The sequence below is a fragment of the Theropithecus gelada genome, chromosome 10, assembly GCF_003255815.1.
Source record: "Theropithecus gelada isolate Dixy chromosome 10, Tgel_1.0, whole genome shotgun sequence".
Classification (NCBI taxonomy): domain Eukaryota; kingdom Metazoa; phylum Chordata; class Mammalia; order Primates; family Cercopithecidae; genus Theropithecus; species Theropithecus gelada.
Window position 1 is genome coordinate 74,234,999 of NC_037678.1, and position 14,305 is coordinate 74,249,303.

At 42.1% G+C, this 14,305-nt stretch overlaps 1 protein-coding gene across 3 annotated transcripts in view; it reads left to right on the forward strand.

Moving 5' to 3' along the window:
- PTPRA (protein tyrosine phosphatase, receptor type A) overlaps positions 1-14,305 on the forward strand; it is a 174,476-nt gene that overhangs the window by 54,205 nt on the left and 105,966 nt on the right. For all 3 annotated transcript variants that reach the window (XM_025400744.1, XM_025400743.1, XM_025400745.1), the window contains one exon: positions 1,793-1,867. Coding sequence is in view for 1 of the 3 variants with exons in the window: in XM_025400743.1 (XP_025256528.1) it covers positions 1,841-1,867 (27 nt within the window). In the remaining 2 variants the exon portion in view is untranslated. The remainder of the gene's footprint in view (positions 1-1,792; positions 1,868-14,305) is intronic.

Consider the following 14,305-nt stretch of genomic DNA (forward strand, 5'->3'; position numbering starts at 1 on the left):
ATAGCAATTTAGCCTGCCATTAGAACATGTCTTCAGGAGCAAAATCTAGTATAAAGTCTTACTTTAATATTTTCTTTACTATGTATAAATAATAGATGGCTGTTATGGAATACTTGGATAGTACAGAAGTCTAGAATTTTTAACATTTTGGCTTATTTATTGGGACTCCCCCCTCCCCCCCAGTGGTTCTTGTTTCTCCATCAGTGTGAATGTACACTCCATTCAGTGTGAATGTGAATGTTAGTTTATGTGCCAGCTGGATTCTACAGGAAGCAGACACAGATGGGGTTGGAGGGCAAAGGGCTTAGTAGAGGTGTAATGCCTGTGAAGAAAAGGGGAAGGGAACATGTTTGGGTATGGGGAGCCATCAGACTGCAGTGCACACCTGATAAAGTCTCTGCCTACCCAGATTGTCTGATAGAGGAATACCACAAGGGGTAGAAATGACTAGGCTCTTGTACTACCACTTCGCACAGTCATTGACTAAAGATAGGTCTTTGATCAATGTAGAGGTTTTCAGCCTTGGCACGGTTGACATACAGGACCAGATACGTTGTTATAGGGGGCTGTCCTGTGATTTGTAAGATGCTTAGCAGCATCCTAGGCCTCTATCCCCTAAATGCCAGTAGCACAGCCTCCCTGCTATTAATTGTGACGGTCAAAACTATCTTTAGACACTGCCATATGTTCCCTAGGGAAGGGCCTAATGGTGTATAAACAACCCTGTGATGGCATAGTCCAAGTTGTGGGACAGGGAGGAGTGTTCCATACTACCCTTACTTGAAAGACCTATGAGCTATTCAGAAATCTGAACTATTTAAGATGGAGCTTTGTTCTGTGGCTCCTGGAATTTTAAGCATCTCTGTGAAACATCTTGTTAGGATATACTCCACTCTCCAAAACAATCCGTAGTGTTTAAATAGGACTGTTTTATTGATTGATTGATTGATCTCACTCTGTTGCCCAGGCTGGAGTACACTGGCATGATCTCGGCTCACTGCAACCTCCCCCTCCTGGGTTCAAGCGATTCTCCTGCCTCAGCCTCCCAAGTAACTGGGATTACAGGCACCCACCACTGTGCCTGGCTAATTTTTGTATTTTTAGTAGAGACGGGGTTTCACCATGGTGGCCAGGTTGGTCTCGAACTCCTGACTTCTCAGGTGATCTGCCTGCCTCTGCCTCCCAAAGTGCTGGGATTGCAGGCGTGAGTCACTGCACCTAGCCTTATTTTTCTTTTTGAGATGGAGTCTCACTTTGTCGCCTGAACTGGAGTGCAGTGGCGCGATCTGGGCTCACTGCAGCCACCACCTCCCGGGTTCAAGCGATTCTCCTGCCGCAGCCTCCCGAACAGCTGAGATTACAGATGCGTGCCACCATGCCCGGCTAATTTTTGTATTTTTAGTAGATGCAGGGTTTTAGCATGTTGGCCAGGCTGGTCTCAAACTCCTGACTTCAAGTGATTCACCCACCTTGGCTTCCCAAAGTGCTGGGATTACAGGCGTGAGCCACCGTGCCTGGCTATTTTCTTTTGAGACTGGGTCTCACTCTGTTTCCAGGCTGGAGTGCAGTGGCACAATCTCAGCTCACTGCAAGCTCCACCTCCTGGGCTCAAGCAGTCCTCCCACCTCAGCCTCCCAAGTAGCTGGGATTATAGGCATGTGCCACCCTGCCTGTCTGCTTTTTGTGGAGATGGGATTTTGCATGTTGCCTAGGTTGGTCTTGCATTCCTAAGCTAAAACAATCTGCTCGGGGATGTTGTATATTTCTAAAGGTATTTTTCCTTTGGTTGCAGGTGACACAACCAAAAAAAAAGATATTTCTGGAATTCCAGTGAGTGGTAATGGATGATGCAGTTCAAATAACTAAGGTAAGAGAAAACCAGAACTGTGAGGAGGTTTTTGCCAGTCAAGTAGTATCCTTAAATAAAGCTAACATCATATTCTTTCCTGCTTCATTTTGTTTCTAAGCTGTAAGAGTAGCTTATTTTATTATGATTACAAACATTGTAATTTAAGATACTTCTTAACCTGATTGTGAATCAGAATCACTTAAAGAGCTTTTTTTAAAAAAAGGCTGGGCAATGTGGCTCACGCCTGTAATCTCAGCACTTTGGAGGGCCGAGGTGGGCAGATCACTTGAGGTCAGGAGTTCAAGACCAGCCTGGCCAACATGGTGAAACCCTATCTCTACCAAAAATACAAAAATAGCCAGGTGTGGTGTCATGTGCCTGTAATCCCATCTACTCGGGAGGCTGAGGCAGGAGGATTCCTTGAACCCAGGAGACAAAGGTTGCAGTGAGCTGAGATCGCACACTGCATTCCATTCTGGGCACCAAAGAATGAAACTCCGTCTCAAAAAAAAAAAAAACCCAAAGTCAGTGCCCTGCCAGCCTGCCTTTGTTGAATTAAAGCTTCTTGAGTAGAGCACAGATGATCTCCAAGTTTTTAAAATGGGAATGTAAACCAACTCTACAGTTTTAGAAAACTGTTTGGCAATATCTGTGAAATATACACCTATCTAATAACCCAGGAATTTCAATTCTAGGTGTTCACCTTTGAGAAATGAAAAATATATGTCTACACCAAAGTACACATACAGATATTCACTGCAGCTCTATGTATTGTAGCCAGAAAAAATGGAACCTAATCAGGTGTCCAAAAACAGGAGAATAGTTAAATAAATTGTGATATATGGCTGGGCGTGGTGGCTTATACCTGTAATCTAAGCACTTTGGGAGGCTAAGGTGGGAAGATCAGTTGAGGTCAGGAGTTCGAGACCAGCCTGGCCAACATGGTGAAACCCCATCTCTACTAAAATTACAAAAATTAGCTGGGTGTGATGGTGCACACCTGTAATCCCAGCTACTCAGGAGGCTGAGACAGGAGAATGGCTTGAACCCAGGAGGCAGAAGTTGCAGTGAGGTGAGATCACGCCCCTGCACTCCATCCAGTCTGGGCAACAGGGCGAGACTATGTCTCAAAAAAAAAGACTGATACACAGTATTGATAAAATGGAATTTTATTCAGTAATAGAAACAAACTACCAGTACACACAACAACATGGATGAATCTCGTAGATAAAAGGTTGGGTGAAAGAAACCAGATGGACAAGAAAAAGTAGATATAGCAAAATTACGGAGAAAAACTGAACTACAATGATAAAGGTCAGATCCCTTCCTCTGACAGGAGGTGGGAGGTTGTGACTGGAAAGAGGTATGAGAGAGCCTCTGCAGCACTGAAAAGGTGTTTTGTTTTGTTTTGTTTTGTTTTTTGGGACGGAGTCTTGCTGTGTCACCAGGCTGGAGTACAGTGGCGCGATCTCGGCTCACTGCAACCTCCGCTTCCTGGGTTCGAGTGATTCTCTTGCCTCAGCTTCCCAAGTAGCTGGGATTACAGGCGTATGCTACCACGCCCAGCTAATTTTTGTATTTTTAGTAGAAATGGGGTTTCACCGTGTTGGCCGGGATGGTCTCAATTGCCTGACCTCATGATCCGCCTGCCTCTGCCTCCCAAAGTGCCGGGATTATAGGCGTGAGCCACCGCGCCTGGCCTGAAAAGGTTTTACATCTTAATGTGTTCATATACATACTTTTCTCGTGGTAAAATATATATAACATTAAATTTATCATTTTAACTACTTTTAAAGTATACAATTCATTGGCATTAAGTACATTCATGTTGTGCAGCCATCACCACCATCCATCTCCAGAACTTTTTCATCTCCCCCAACTGAAACTCCATATCCATTAAACACTTAACTCCCCATTTCCTCTTCCCCTAGCTGCTGGCAACCATTCTACCTTCTGTCTCTATGAATTTGACTATAATAGTTACCTCGTGTAAGTGGAATCATATTTGTCATTTGGCATCTGGTTTATTTCACAAAGGTATCCTGTTTATTTCACATAGGATGACCTTGTTTTCAAGTCATTTTATGACTAAAATTTCCATTTTATGGTTGAATAATATTCTGTTATATGTTTGTACTGCATTGTGTGTATCCATTCATTCATTGATGGATACTTGGGCTGCTTCCACCTTTTGGCTGTTGTGACTAATGGTGCTATCTATGAACATGGGTGTAGGCTGGGTGCGGTGGCTCACACTTGTAATCCCAGCACTGTGGGAGGCCGAGGCAGGCGGATCACCTGAGGTCAGGAGTTCAAGACCAGCTTGGACAACATGGCGAAATCCCATCTCTACCAAAAATACAAAAATTAACCAGGTATGGTGGCGCTTTCCTGTAATTCCCAGCTATCTGGGAGGCTGAGGCAGGAGAATCACTTGAACCTAGGAAGTGGAGGTTGCAGTGAGCCCAGATGGTGCCACTGCCCTCCAGCCTGGGTGACAAGAGTGAGACTGTCTCCATTGAAAAACAAAACAAAACACATGGATGTTCAAACATCTGTTCCAGTCCTTGCTTTTAGTTCTTTTGAGTATATTCTTAGAAGTAAAATTACTGGATCATATGGTAGCTCCGTGTTCAATTTTTTGAGGAATCACCATGCTGTTTTTCACAGTACTACATCATTTTATATTCCCACCAGCAATGCACAAGGGCTTCAATTTCTTTACATTCTGCTTTCTGGTAACCTCCATAATTCTAAATTATATGTATATGCTATTTCTTCTTAATTCTTTTATTAATAAAAAAGACAACATAATTTTTTGCCTCTCCAGTGTGAAAAATGGGAATTTACCTTACACTATCCCCCTATTTAATATTTGTATTATTTCCTGTTCTGCTGCTGTTTATTAGTTTCCTCAGATTTCTATAACAAAACTCCACAGACTGGGTGGCTTAAACAATAGAAATTTATTGTCTCAGAGTTTTGGAGGCTAGGGAAGTCCTGAGGGCTGTGAGGGAGAATCTGTTCTGTGATTTTCTTCTAGCTTCTGGTAGCCTCAGGCATCCCTTACCTTGTAGATGACATTCTCTCTGTATCTTCAGATTGTTTTCCCTCTATGCATATCTGTCTCTTGTGTCCAAATTTCCTTTTTCAAAATAAGTGTGCCAGTCATTGAACTAGGGACCACCCTAATGAGCTCATCTCAACTTGATCATCTGCAAAGATCCTCTTTCTAAATAAGTTCACATTCACAGGAACTGAGTAGGGGGTTATGATTTTAACATCTTTTGGGGGACACAGTTCAGCCTGGGTGACAGAGCAAGTCTCTGTCTCAAAAAAACAAAACAAAACCAATTAAACTCATAAAGTGATTATATTTCTAACTTTCGGAAGTACTATTGAACCTCCTTTTTTAGGTTAATTTTCAGCACTCTTTCCTTCTTTCTTCCTTTCCTTTTTCCTTTTCTTTTTTCTTTCTTTTTTTTTTTTTTTAATTTTTATTTTTTTGAGACAGAGTCTTGCTCTGTCACTCAGGCTAGAGCACAGTGGCATGATCTTGGCTCACTGCAACCTCTGCCTCCCAGGCTCAAGTGATTTTCCTGCCTCAGCCTCCCAAGTAGCTGGGATTACAGGCATCTGCCACCATGCCTGGCTAATTTTTGTATTTTTAGTAGAGACAGGGTTTCACCTTGTTGGCCAAGCTGGTCTTGAACTTCTGGCCTCAAGTGATCCGCCCGCCTTGGCCTCCCAAAGTGCCGGGATTACAGGCATATGCCGCCATGCCTGGCTAATTTTTGTATTTTTAGTAGAGACAGGGTTTCACCATGTTGGCCAGGATGGTCTCGATCTCCTGACCTGGTGATCCACCCGCCTTGGCCTCCCAAAGTGCTGGGATTACAATCGTGAGCCACCGCGCCCTTTTAGTATTTGCATTATTATAGCGAAGTAAATATTGTTCACTGTCAGGCCAAGCAGCATTTTCTGGGTTTTTATTTCTTTCTCTGTAGGTTCAATGTCATAGACCCTGGGCTATTGAAACGAGAAAATGAAGAAAAAGTGAATTCTCTTTCTGAAACTATCAGTTGCTTCCGATCATGTCTTTATATTTTATATTTTGAACTGTAACTTTCTCATAAAATTTTCTCCCTGGAGTTTCCAATTTTCTTGTCTATTTGCCTTTTGTTATAGTTTCACTTTTCCCCAAGATCTCAATCAAACAGTCTAGCCTGTCAAGGCTAGTTCAGACCATACACTGTGGCCCAAATTTAGGCTAGTCATACACTCCACTCCAAGACCAGTTTGCACTAACTGTTTTTTAGGCTATCCACACAGTCATACTGGTATTTTCCTACCTGTTTTTTCTTTGAGGGGGATGCGGGGAGGTTGGGTCCACTGATCTTGGATATCAATCTTTCTTTTTATTTGTTTTTTAAATCTTACTAGAAGCTAGGGGGCACGATGGCTCATGCCTGTAACCCCAGCACTTTGGGAGGCTGAGGCAGGTGGATCAGTTGAGGCCAGGAGTTCGAGACCAGCCTGGCCAGAACGGTAAAACCCTGTCTCTACTAAAAATACAAAAATTAGCCAGGCATGGTGATGGGCACCTGTAATCCCAGCTAGTTGGGAGACTGAGGCAGGAGACTTGCTTGAACCTGGGTGGTGGAGGAGGTTGCAGAGCCGAGATCACACCATTGCACTTCAGCTTAGGCAACAGAGTAAGACTCCGTCTCAGTCAATCAATCGATCAGTGTATCTATCTATCTTACTAGAGTTCATTCGCAAGTCACTTACTGAGAGAAGAGGTACATGGCAGATAAATTTTGACTCTTTCTGGTATCTGTTTTTTTGTTTGTTTGTTTTGGAGATAGAGTCTCGCTCTGTTCCCCAGGCTGGAGTGCAGTGGCTCAATCTCGGCTCACTGCAAACTTTGCCTCCTGGGTTCACGCCATTCTCCTGCCTCAGCCTCCTGAGCAGCTGGGACTATAGGCACCCGTCACCATGCCCAGCTGATTTTTTGTGTTTTTAGTAGAGATGGAGTTTCACTGTGTTCAGCCAGGCTGGTCTCGGTCTCCTGACCTTGTAATCAGCCCGCCTCGGCCTCCCAAAGTGCTGGGATTACAGGCGTGAGCCACCGCGCCTAGCCTCTGGTGTCTGTTTTTAAGACCCTCATGTTCGAGTGATGGTTTGGTTAACTATAAAATTCTAGGTTGCTTATTATTTTTCCCAAAATTTTGAAGTCATTGCTCCATGGCTTCTGACATCCCTTTTTGTTCATGAGAAATAGGAAGTTTCATATAGGAAATTAATTTTTCTTCTTTTCTGGAAGCTTTTATGTTCTATGTAGTCTGGAATTCCATAGAGGTGTACTTGGGGGGCCCCTTGTTAGATCTGCAGACTTATAGCTCTCCATTTTTTTGGTTCTTTCTGTCAGCAGCTTTCTGATACTGAACTTCCTGGGTTCATACAATGTTCTTATTTTTATCTATTCTGTCCTTTTTAAAAACTCTTTGCTTTTGGTTGTTTTCCTTGAGATTGTCATAACTTTATCTCCTAATCTTTTTTTCTTTTTCTTTTTCTTTTTTCTTTTCTTTTTTTTTTTTTTTTTGAGACAGGGTCTCACCCTGTGGTCCAGACTGGAGTTGAGTGGTGCCATCACAACTCACCACAGCCTCGAGCTCCCAGGCTCAAGCAATCCTCCCACCTCAGCTTCCCAAGTAGCTGGAACTATAGGCATGCGCTACTACACCCAGCTAATTTTTTAAATTTTTAGTAGTGACTGGGTCTCACTATGTTGCCCTGGCTGGTCTCAAACTCCTGAGCTCAAGTGATCCTCCTTCCTCTGGGGACTACAGGAGTATGCCACCATGCTTGGCTAATTTTTGTATTTTTTAGTAGAGACGGGGTTTCACCATGTTGCCAGGCTGGTATTGAACTCCTAGGCTCAAGCGGTCCACCTGCCTCACTCAGCCTTCCAAAGTGCTGGAATTACAGGTGTGAGCCACCACACCTGGCCTGCTGTTTTTTCTTTTACTATTTCTTAAACTAGTCTTCTCCCCACTTTCTTTTCCTATATGAACATTAATAGTTGACCACAGCATTGGCCCTGTAATACTCTTGTTCTTCGTATTTCTTCAGTTTTATTTAGCCCCCGTCGTGTGTTCACACATTCCTTTTTATTTGCTTTATGTATATCCAGTCCCTTCTTTTGAACACTGTATGGTCATTAATGAGAGTGTGGTAGGATTTTATGTACTGATATTTTAGAAAATGACTGTAAAGCTGTTCTTGGAGATGATCTTTAAAGACTGGGCATGGTAGGTCATGTTTGTAATCTTAGCACTTTGAGTGGCCGAGGCAGGATGATTGCTTGAGCTCAGGAGTTCGAGACCAGCCTGGGAAACATGGGGAGATACCATCTCTACAAAAAATGTACAAATTACCCAGGCATGGTAGTACATGCCTGTGGTTCCAGCTATTCCAGAACCTGAAGTGGGAGGATTGCTTGAGCCCAGGAGCTCGAGGCTGTGGTAAGCCATGTTTGCACCACTGCCTTCTAGCCTGAGTAACAGAACAAGACCCTGTCTCAAAGCAAGGAAAAAAAAATTTAAGTAGTTGATTAAAAGAGGTCTTTAGGGTGGGCTCTAATTTGATGTGACTGGTGTTCTTGTAAGAAAAGGAAATTTGTACACACAGACATCAAAAACAAATACACAGAGGAACGACCAGGTGAGGATATAGTAAGATGGTGGCCATCTGCAAGCCAAGGAGAGAGAGCTCATAGGAAACCAGACTTGCTGACACTTTCATCTTGGACTTCTGGCCTGTAGAGCTGTGAGCAGATAAATTTCTGTTGTTGAACCCACCGAGTCTGTAATACTTTTATGGGAGCCCTACCAAGTGAATATAGACATTTAAGAAGGCTTGGTGCGTTGCAGCATTTGGTAAATTATTATGCATTTAGTTGTATTGTGCATGTAGTGCCATTATTGAGAAGAGCAGGATGGATGGGAAGCATTGAGACAAAGTAAAATACGAGCTGGCCACTAACATATGGTATGCTTTTGTGGTAGGTGAAAAAAGGCTTCCAGAAGTAGAGTGCTTATGAAAGAAAAGCTCAATAGTGTAAGAATTTTACACCAGTTTGACTTTAACAGAGAGTGAGTTCAACAGTGAAAGGTGAGGTTGCAAATGTAGTTTGGGGACCTGTATTGATTTCCTGGTGCTGCCCTAACAAAGTACCATAAACCTGGTGGCTAAAGACAGCAGAAATATATTGTCTGACAGTTCTGGAGGCCCAAAGTCAAGGTGTTGGCAATGTTGGTTCCTTCTGGGGGTTGGGGGGGAATCTGTTCTATGCATCTCTCCTTAGCTTCCAAGAGCCCTATGTGTTATTTGGATTGTAAATGATCACTCAAATCCTCTGTCTTAAAATGGCATTTTTCCTTGTCTTCTTATAAGGACACCAGTCATATTGGTTTGGGGGCCCACAGTACTCCAGAATGACCTCATCTTTATTTAACTAATTACATCTTCAGTGACCCTGTTTCCAAATAAGGTCACATCCTGTGGTACTGGAGGTTAGGACTTCATATCTTTTTGGGGGAGACATAGTTCAACCCATAACAGGGGCCAAATTATGAAGCATTTCCTGTGTATCAATCCAGATATTTTCAAATCTATTGTTTATTCAGTGGGAAACCATTGAACACTTTGAGCAGGATGAATCTAACACTTTAGGAAGACCGCTGGGGAATGGGGTTGGAGAGATGTTAGCTGCACTGGGAGTCAGTAGAAGGCCTGGACTGGATCAGTGTTATGGAAAACCAGGATTCTGGGGCTCCCACTCAAGATATCCCAAACCCAAATCTTCAGACTGGAGACCCAAGACTGTTTTTTAAAAGCTCCCTCTCTTTCCCTGTGAGTCAGATGATTTAGCCTAGCTTGGATATAACACTGGGCGTGAGGTGATAGAGGCATGAAATGGGTTGGTGGTTATGCAAGTAGAAAGACCAAAGAGAACCTGGGAAAAGAGACATTTCGGAAAAGTAGTATGTAAACTGGCGACGGAGAGTCTGAGACAGTGGTGGAATCCTTAACAGAAATAAGGATGTTTAGAGAATAAGTTAGGTTTAAAGGGAGGGTAATTAATTTGGTTTACAGTGTAAGGTGATAGACAGTCAGCAGGTACTTGGAGAATGGTGATGTATGTTCAGAAGTGAGATAATGGAGGTAATAATCAAAACCCATCCTGAGTATGGATGAGCCTTTGTGTGGGAGAAAGGATATGGAGAGAAGAACAGGGATCAGGAAGCCAATACTGTAGACACTCCTTCCCTAGCCCCTGAAACAAATGGATTTGACTGCTGTGTCATGACGCTTGGAACAAATATGACATTGCTTACTTAATTCCTTTGCCATGAACTCAGTGAAGGCAGGGATGGGTCTTGGCGTGTGTGTGTGTGTGTGTGTGTGTGTGTGTGTGTGTGTGTGTGTGTGTGTGTAGACTGGGTCTCACTCTCTTACCCAGGCAGGAGTGCCAAGGCATAATCATCGCTCACTGCAGCCTCAAATGAACCTCCTACCTCAGGCCTCCTGAGTTGCTGGGACTACAGGCATGCACCACCATGTGCGGCTAATGGCTGTAACTTTTTAAAGGCCATCATCTAGCACAGTGCCTGGCTTTTCAATGGAAGTTTGTTGAATGACTGACTGACTGACCGACCTGGAAAATGAACACATCAACTTGAGAATAAGAACTTTGTCTTTTTCTTGCTTGCATCCCCTAACATTTAATCCAATGCCTAGTCCTTAAAAGGACCCAAATAAAATTTTGATGTGTGAATGGTAGAAGAAGAAAAGCTAAAATTGAGTAGTCATTGTGTCAAGAGAACCAGGAAACAGAGAAGCTTTTGAGAAATAAGTTAACCGTAACATGTCAAATGCAAGTCAAGGAGAATGAAAACTGAGGTCAGGAATTAGATTTAATCAGGAGGTTATTTGTAGATTTGAGAACGAAGGAATTAAGAACACAATGAGGTTGTTAAGGGAGAATGAAGGAATTAAGATCATAATGAAGTCATAAAGGAGAGGTGGAAAGTGAGGAAGTGAAAGCCAAGTACATCTTAACAGGTTTAGTAGTAATGAGGAAAAGAGAAGCTCATAGAGTTAAAGCCCAAAAAATCTGTTTAGAACATCCGTGTCTATTTGTAAACAAAGGGATATGATGGCTAGAGATGGAAAAATGGAAAGTACCAGAAAGAAATGCATAATTTTAGGGGAAAGATCTCAAATGGGATCAAGAACATGGGCAGTAGCCTTAAAAAGGATGAGGGAATCTCTTCCTCTAGTCTAAAAAGAGAGAATAGAGGCTCTATAGAGGAGAGGTCATGTCCTCTTGTCAGCCATCTGCTCAGAGGGAGCTTGGGCTACTGTGCTAGGAACTGACACAGGAAACTGACAAAGGAAGGATGTTTTCTACACAGCACTGAGGAGTGTGATACTCCTAAGCAGTAGTTGGCAGCCTGAAATAGGAATGGTGGAACCAGATGGTAAGGATAATCCAGGAATCAGGATGGCACTTTCTGTAGATTAGGGAGTTGTAGGCTGGGAGTGTACCTTTATTCACTCTTCTCTGATTCAGAGGTTTTATAATTTTCACTAACATCATTAAAAACAATATTGGGTGCCTACTACATGTTGGTTTTTATTTTAATGTTGGAAAAACAAAAAAGTGAAAACTACTATCCTGAGGTTTCTGGTTTTATTGGGGAGATAGGTCATATATGTAAAAAGCAAGTATAGCAAATGGCACATGGCATTATAGACTTAAGTCCCAAATCAGTAGATTAGATAAATGTCAGAGAGATCACAATTATAGCAGTACACTTTGAGGTTCTTTTCCCTGTAGCTTATGAACATTTAAATTTTGTCGCTTTTATAAATATATGCCTATTTGAGAGGTAAGAAAAGTACCACATTTCTTTAATTTGCTTTTCTTTGTTAGCAAAGATGAAGTTTTTCATTTGTTTATCATTATTATTTACTTTTTATGAATTGCCTATTCATAGCTTTTATCCATCCTTCCATGGCTGTGTTTGTACTTACTAATTTGTAAATAACTTACTTAATAAGGTTATTTAACCTTTTGCCTGTAACATTTTGCACATGTTTTTTCTAGTTTGTTTTTTCGGGGTTTTTTGTTGGTTGGTTGGTTGGTTGGTTGGTTGGGTTTTTGTTTGTTTGTTTTTTCGAGACACAGCATCACTCTGTCACCCAGGCTGGAATGCAATGGCGCCATCTCTGCTCACTGCAACCTCTGCCTCCTGGGATCCAGTGATTCTTGTGTCTCAGCCTGCCGAGTAGCTGGGATTACAGGCGCACGCCACCATGCCCAGCTAATTTTTGTAATTTTAGTAGAGATGGGGTTTCACCATGTTGGCTAGGGTGGTCTCAAAACTCCTGACCTCAAGTGATTCGCCTACCTCAGCCTCCCGAAGTGCTGGGATTACAGACACAGCCACCACGGCCGGCCTTTTCTAGTTTTTTAAATTTAAACATTTTCTTTCAGGTTTCTTATTTTATTTTTGGTTTATGATGTTTTGTTGACACACAAGAGTTTAAATGTCTTATGTATTAGAAACTATTAAATATTTCTTTTTAATATTTAGGAAGGCTGCCTCACCTTGAGAACAAACAAATATTTTCAAATGTTTTCTTCAAATTGTTTTATAGTTTATTGGTACTTATTTACATTCTATTGTATTATTTATTATTATTTATATACGTAAAACTTTAAATCATTTGGAATTCACTTTTGGAATATTGCATGAAATAGACAGCTAATTTACTTTTTGCTAAATAGTTCAGCAGTTTCTAGTACTGTTTACTAAATAATCTATTAAAATTTTCTACGGATTTGTAAATGATTTTGTCCAGGCTGGAGTGCAGTGGCACAGTCATGGTTCACTGCAGCCTCTACCTCCCCAGGCTCAGGTGATTGTCCCACCTCAGCCTCTCAGGTAGCTGGGACTACAGACATGCCACTACACCCAACTAATTTTTGCATTTTTTTGTAGAGATGATATTTCACCATGTTGCTGAGCCTGGTCTTGAACTCCTGGGCTCAAGCGACCTGCCCACCTTGGCCTCCCAGAGTACTAGGATTACAAGGCGTGAGCCACCGGGTATTTTTTTTATCATATTCCCAATACTTATGTATACAGACTTCCTTGTTTATAAATCTGTAACTGTACCATTGCCACATATTATTGTGTTAATATAATCTCATAGTGCAAATACTTGCTCATTATTTGTTTTAAGTAATGCCTAGACTACACACCTATTTGTATGTGTGAACTTTTTTAAAAATCATTTTATTTTTTAATAATTTAAGACTCAAAAAGCTGCAGTAGTACAGGTTCCCATGTACACTTCACCCAAGGGCTTTCAGTTATAATGTTTTTTTGGGTTTTTTTTTGTTTTTTTTTTGTTTTTGAGATGGAGTCTCACTCTATCACCAGGCTGGAGTGCAGTGGCGCAATCTCGGCACACTGCAACCTCCGACTCCCTGATTCAAACGATTCTCCTGTCTCAGCTTCCGGAGTAGCTGGAATTACAGGTTCGTGCCACCACAGCCAGCTAATTTTTGTATTTTTAGTAGAGATAGGGTTTCACCATGTTGGCCAGGATAGTCTCAATCTCCTGACCTCATGATCTGCCTGCCTTGGCCTCCCAAAGTGCTGGGATTACAGGTGTGAGCCACTGCACCTGGCTGAGTTATTACCTTTTACTTTTTGTTTTCCCACCCCCTGAGACGAAGTCTTTCTCTGTCATCCAGGCTGGAGTGCGGTGACATGATCTCGGCTCACTGTAACCTCTGCCTGCAGGATTCAGGCAATTCTCCTGCCTCAGCCTCCTGAGTAGCTGGGATTACAGGCACCCAGCACCACGCCCGGCTAATTTTTGTATTTTTAGTAGAGATGGGGTTTCAACATGTTAGCCAGGCTGGTCTTGAACTCCTGACCTCGGGTGATCCATCCACCTTGGCCTCCCAAAGTGCTGGGATTACAGGCATGAGCCACTGTGCCTGGTCGGTTATAGCCTTTTATATAACCATAATACATTTTCAAAACCAGGAAGTTGATATTGGTATAATACTGTTAGCTAATAATGGACCTTGTTTGGATTTTTACCAATTTTTACATTTATATATGTATGTATGTGTATATTACTATAAAGTCTTATCAGATGTGTAAATTTGTGTAACCATAACCACAATCAGGATATATAACTGTTCCATCACCACAAGGAAAAATCCCTCATGCTATTCCTTTAAAACAGTTAGACCTCTACCCAACCCTAAACCTTGGCAACCACTGATCTATTCTCCATCACTGTAATTTTGTCATTTCAAGAGTGTTACAGAGGCTGGATGCGGTGGCTCACGCCTATAATCCC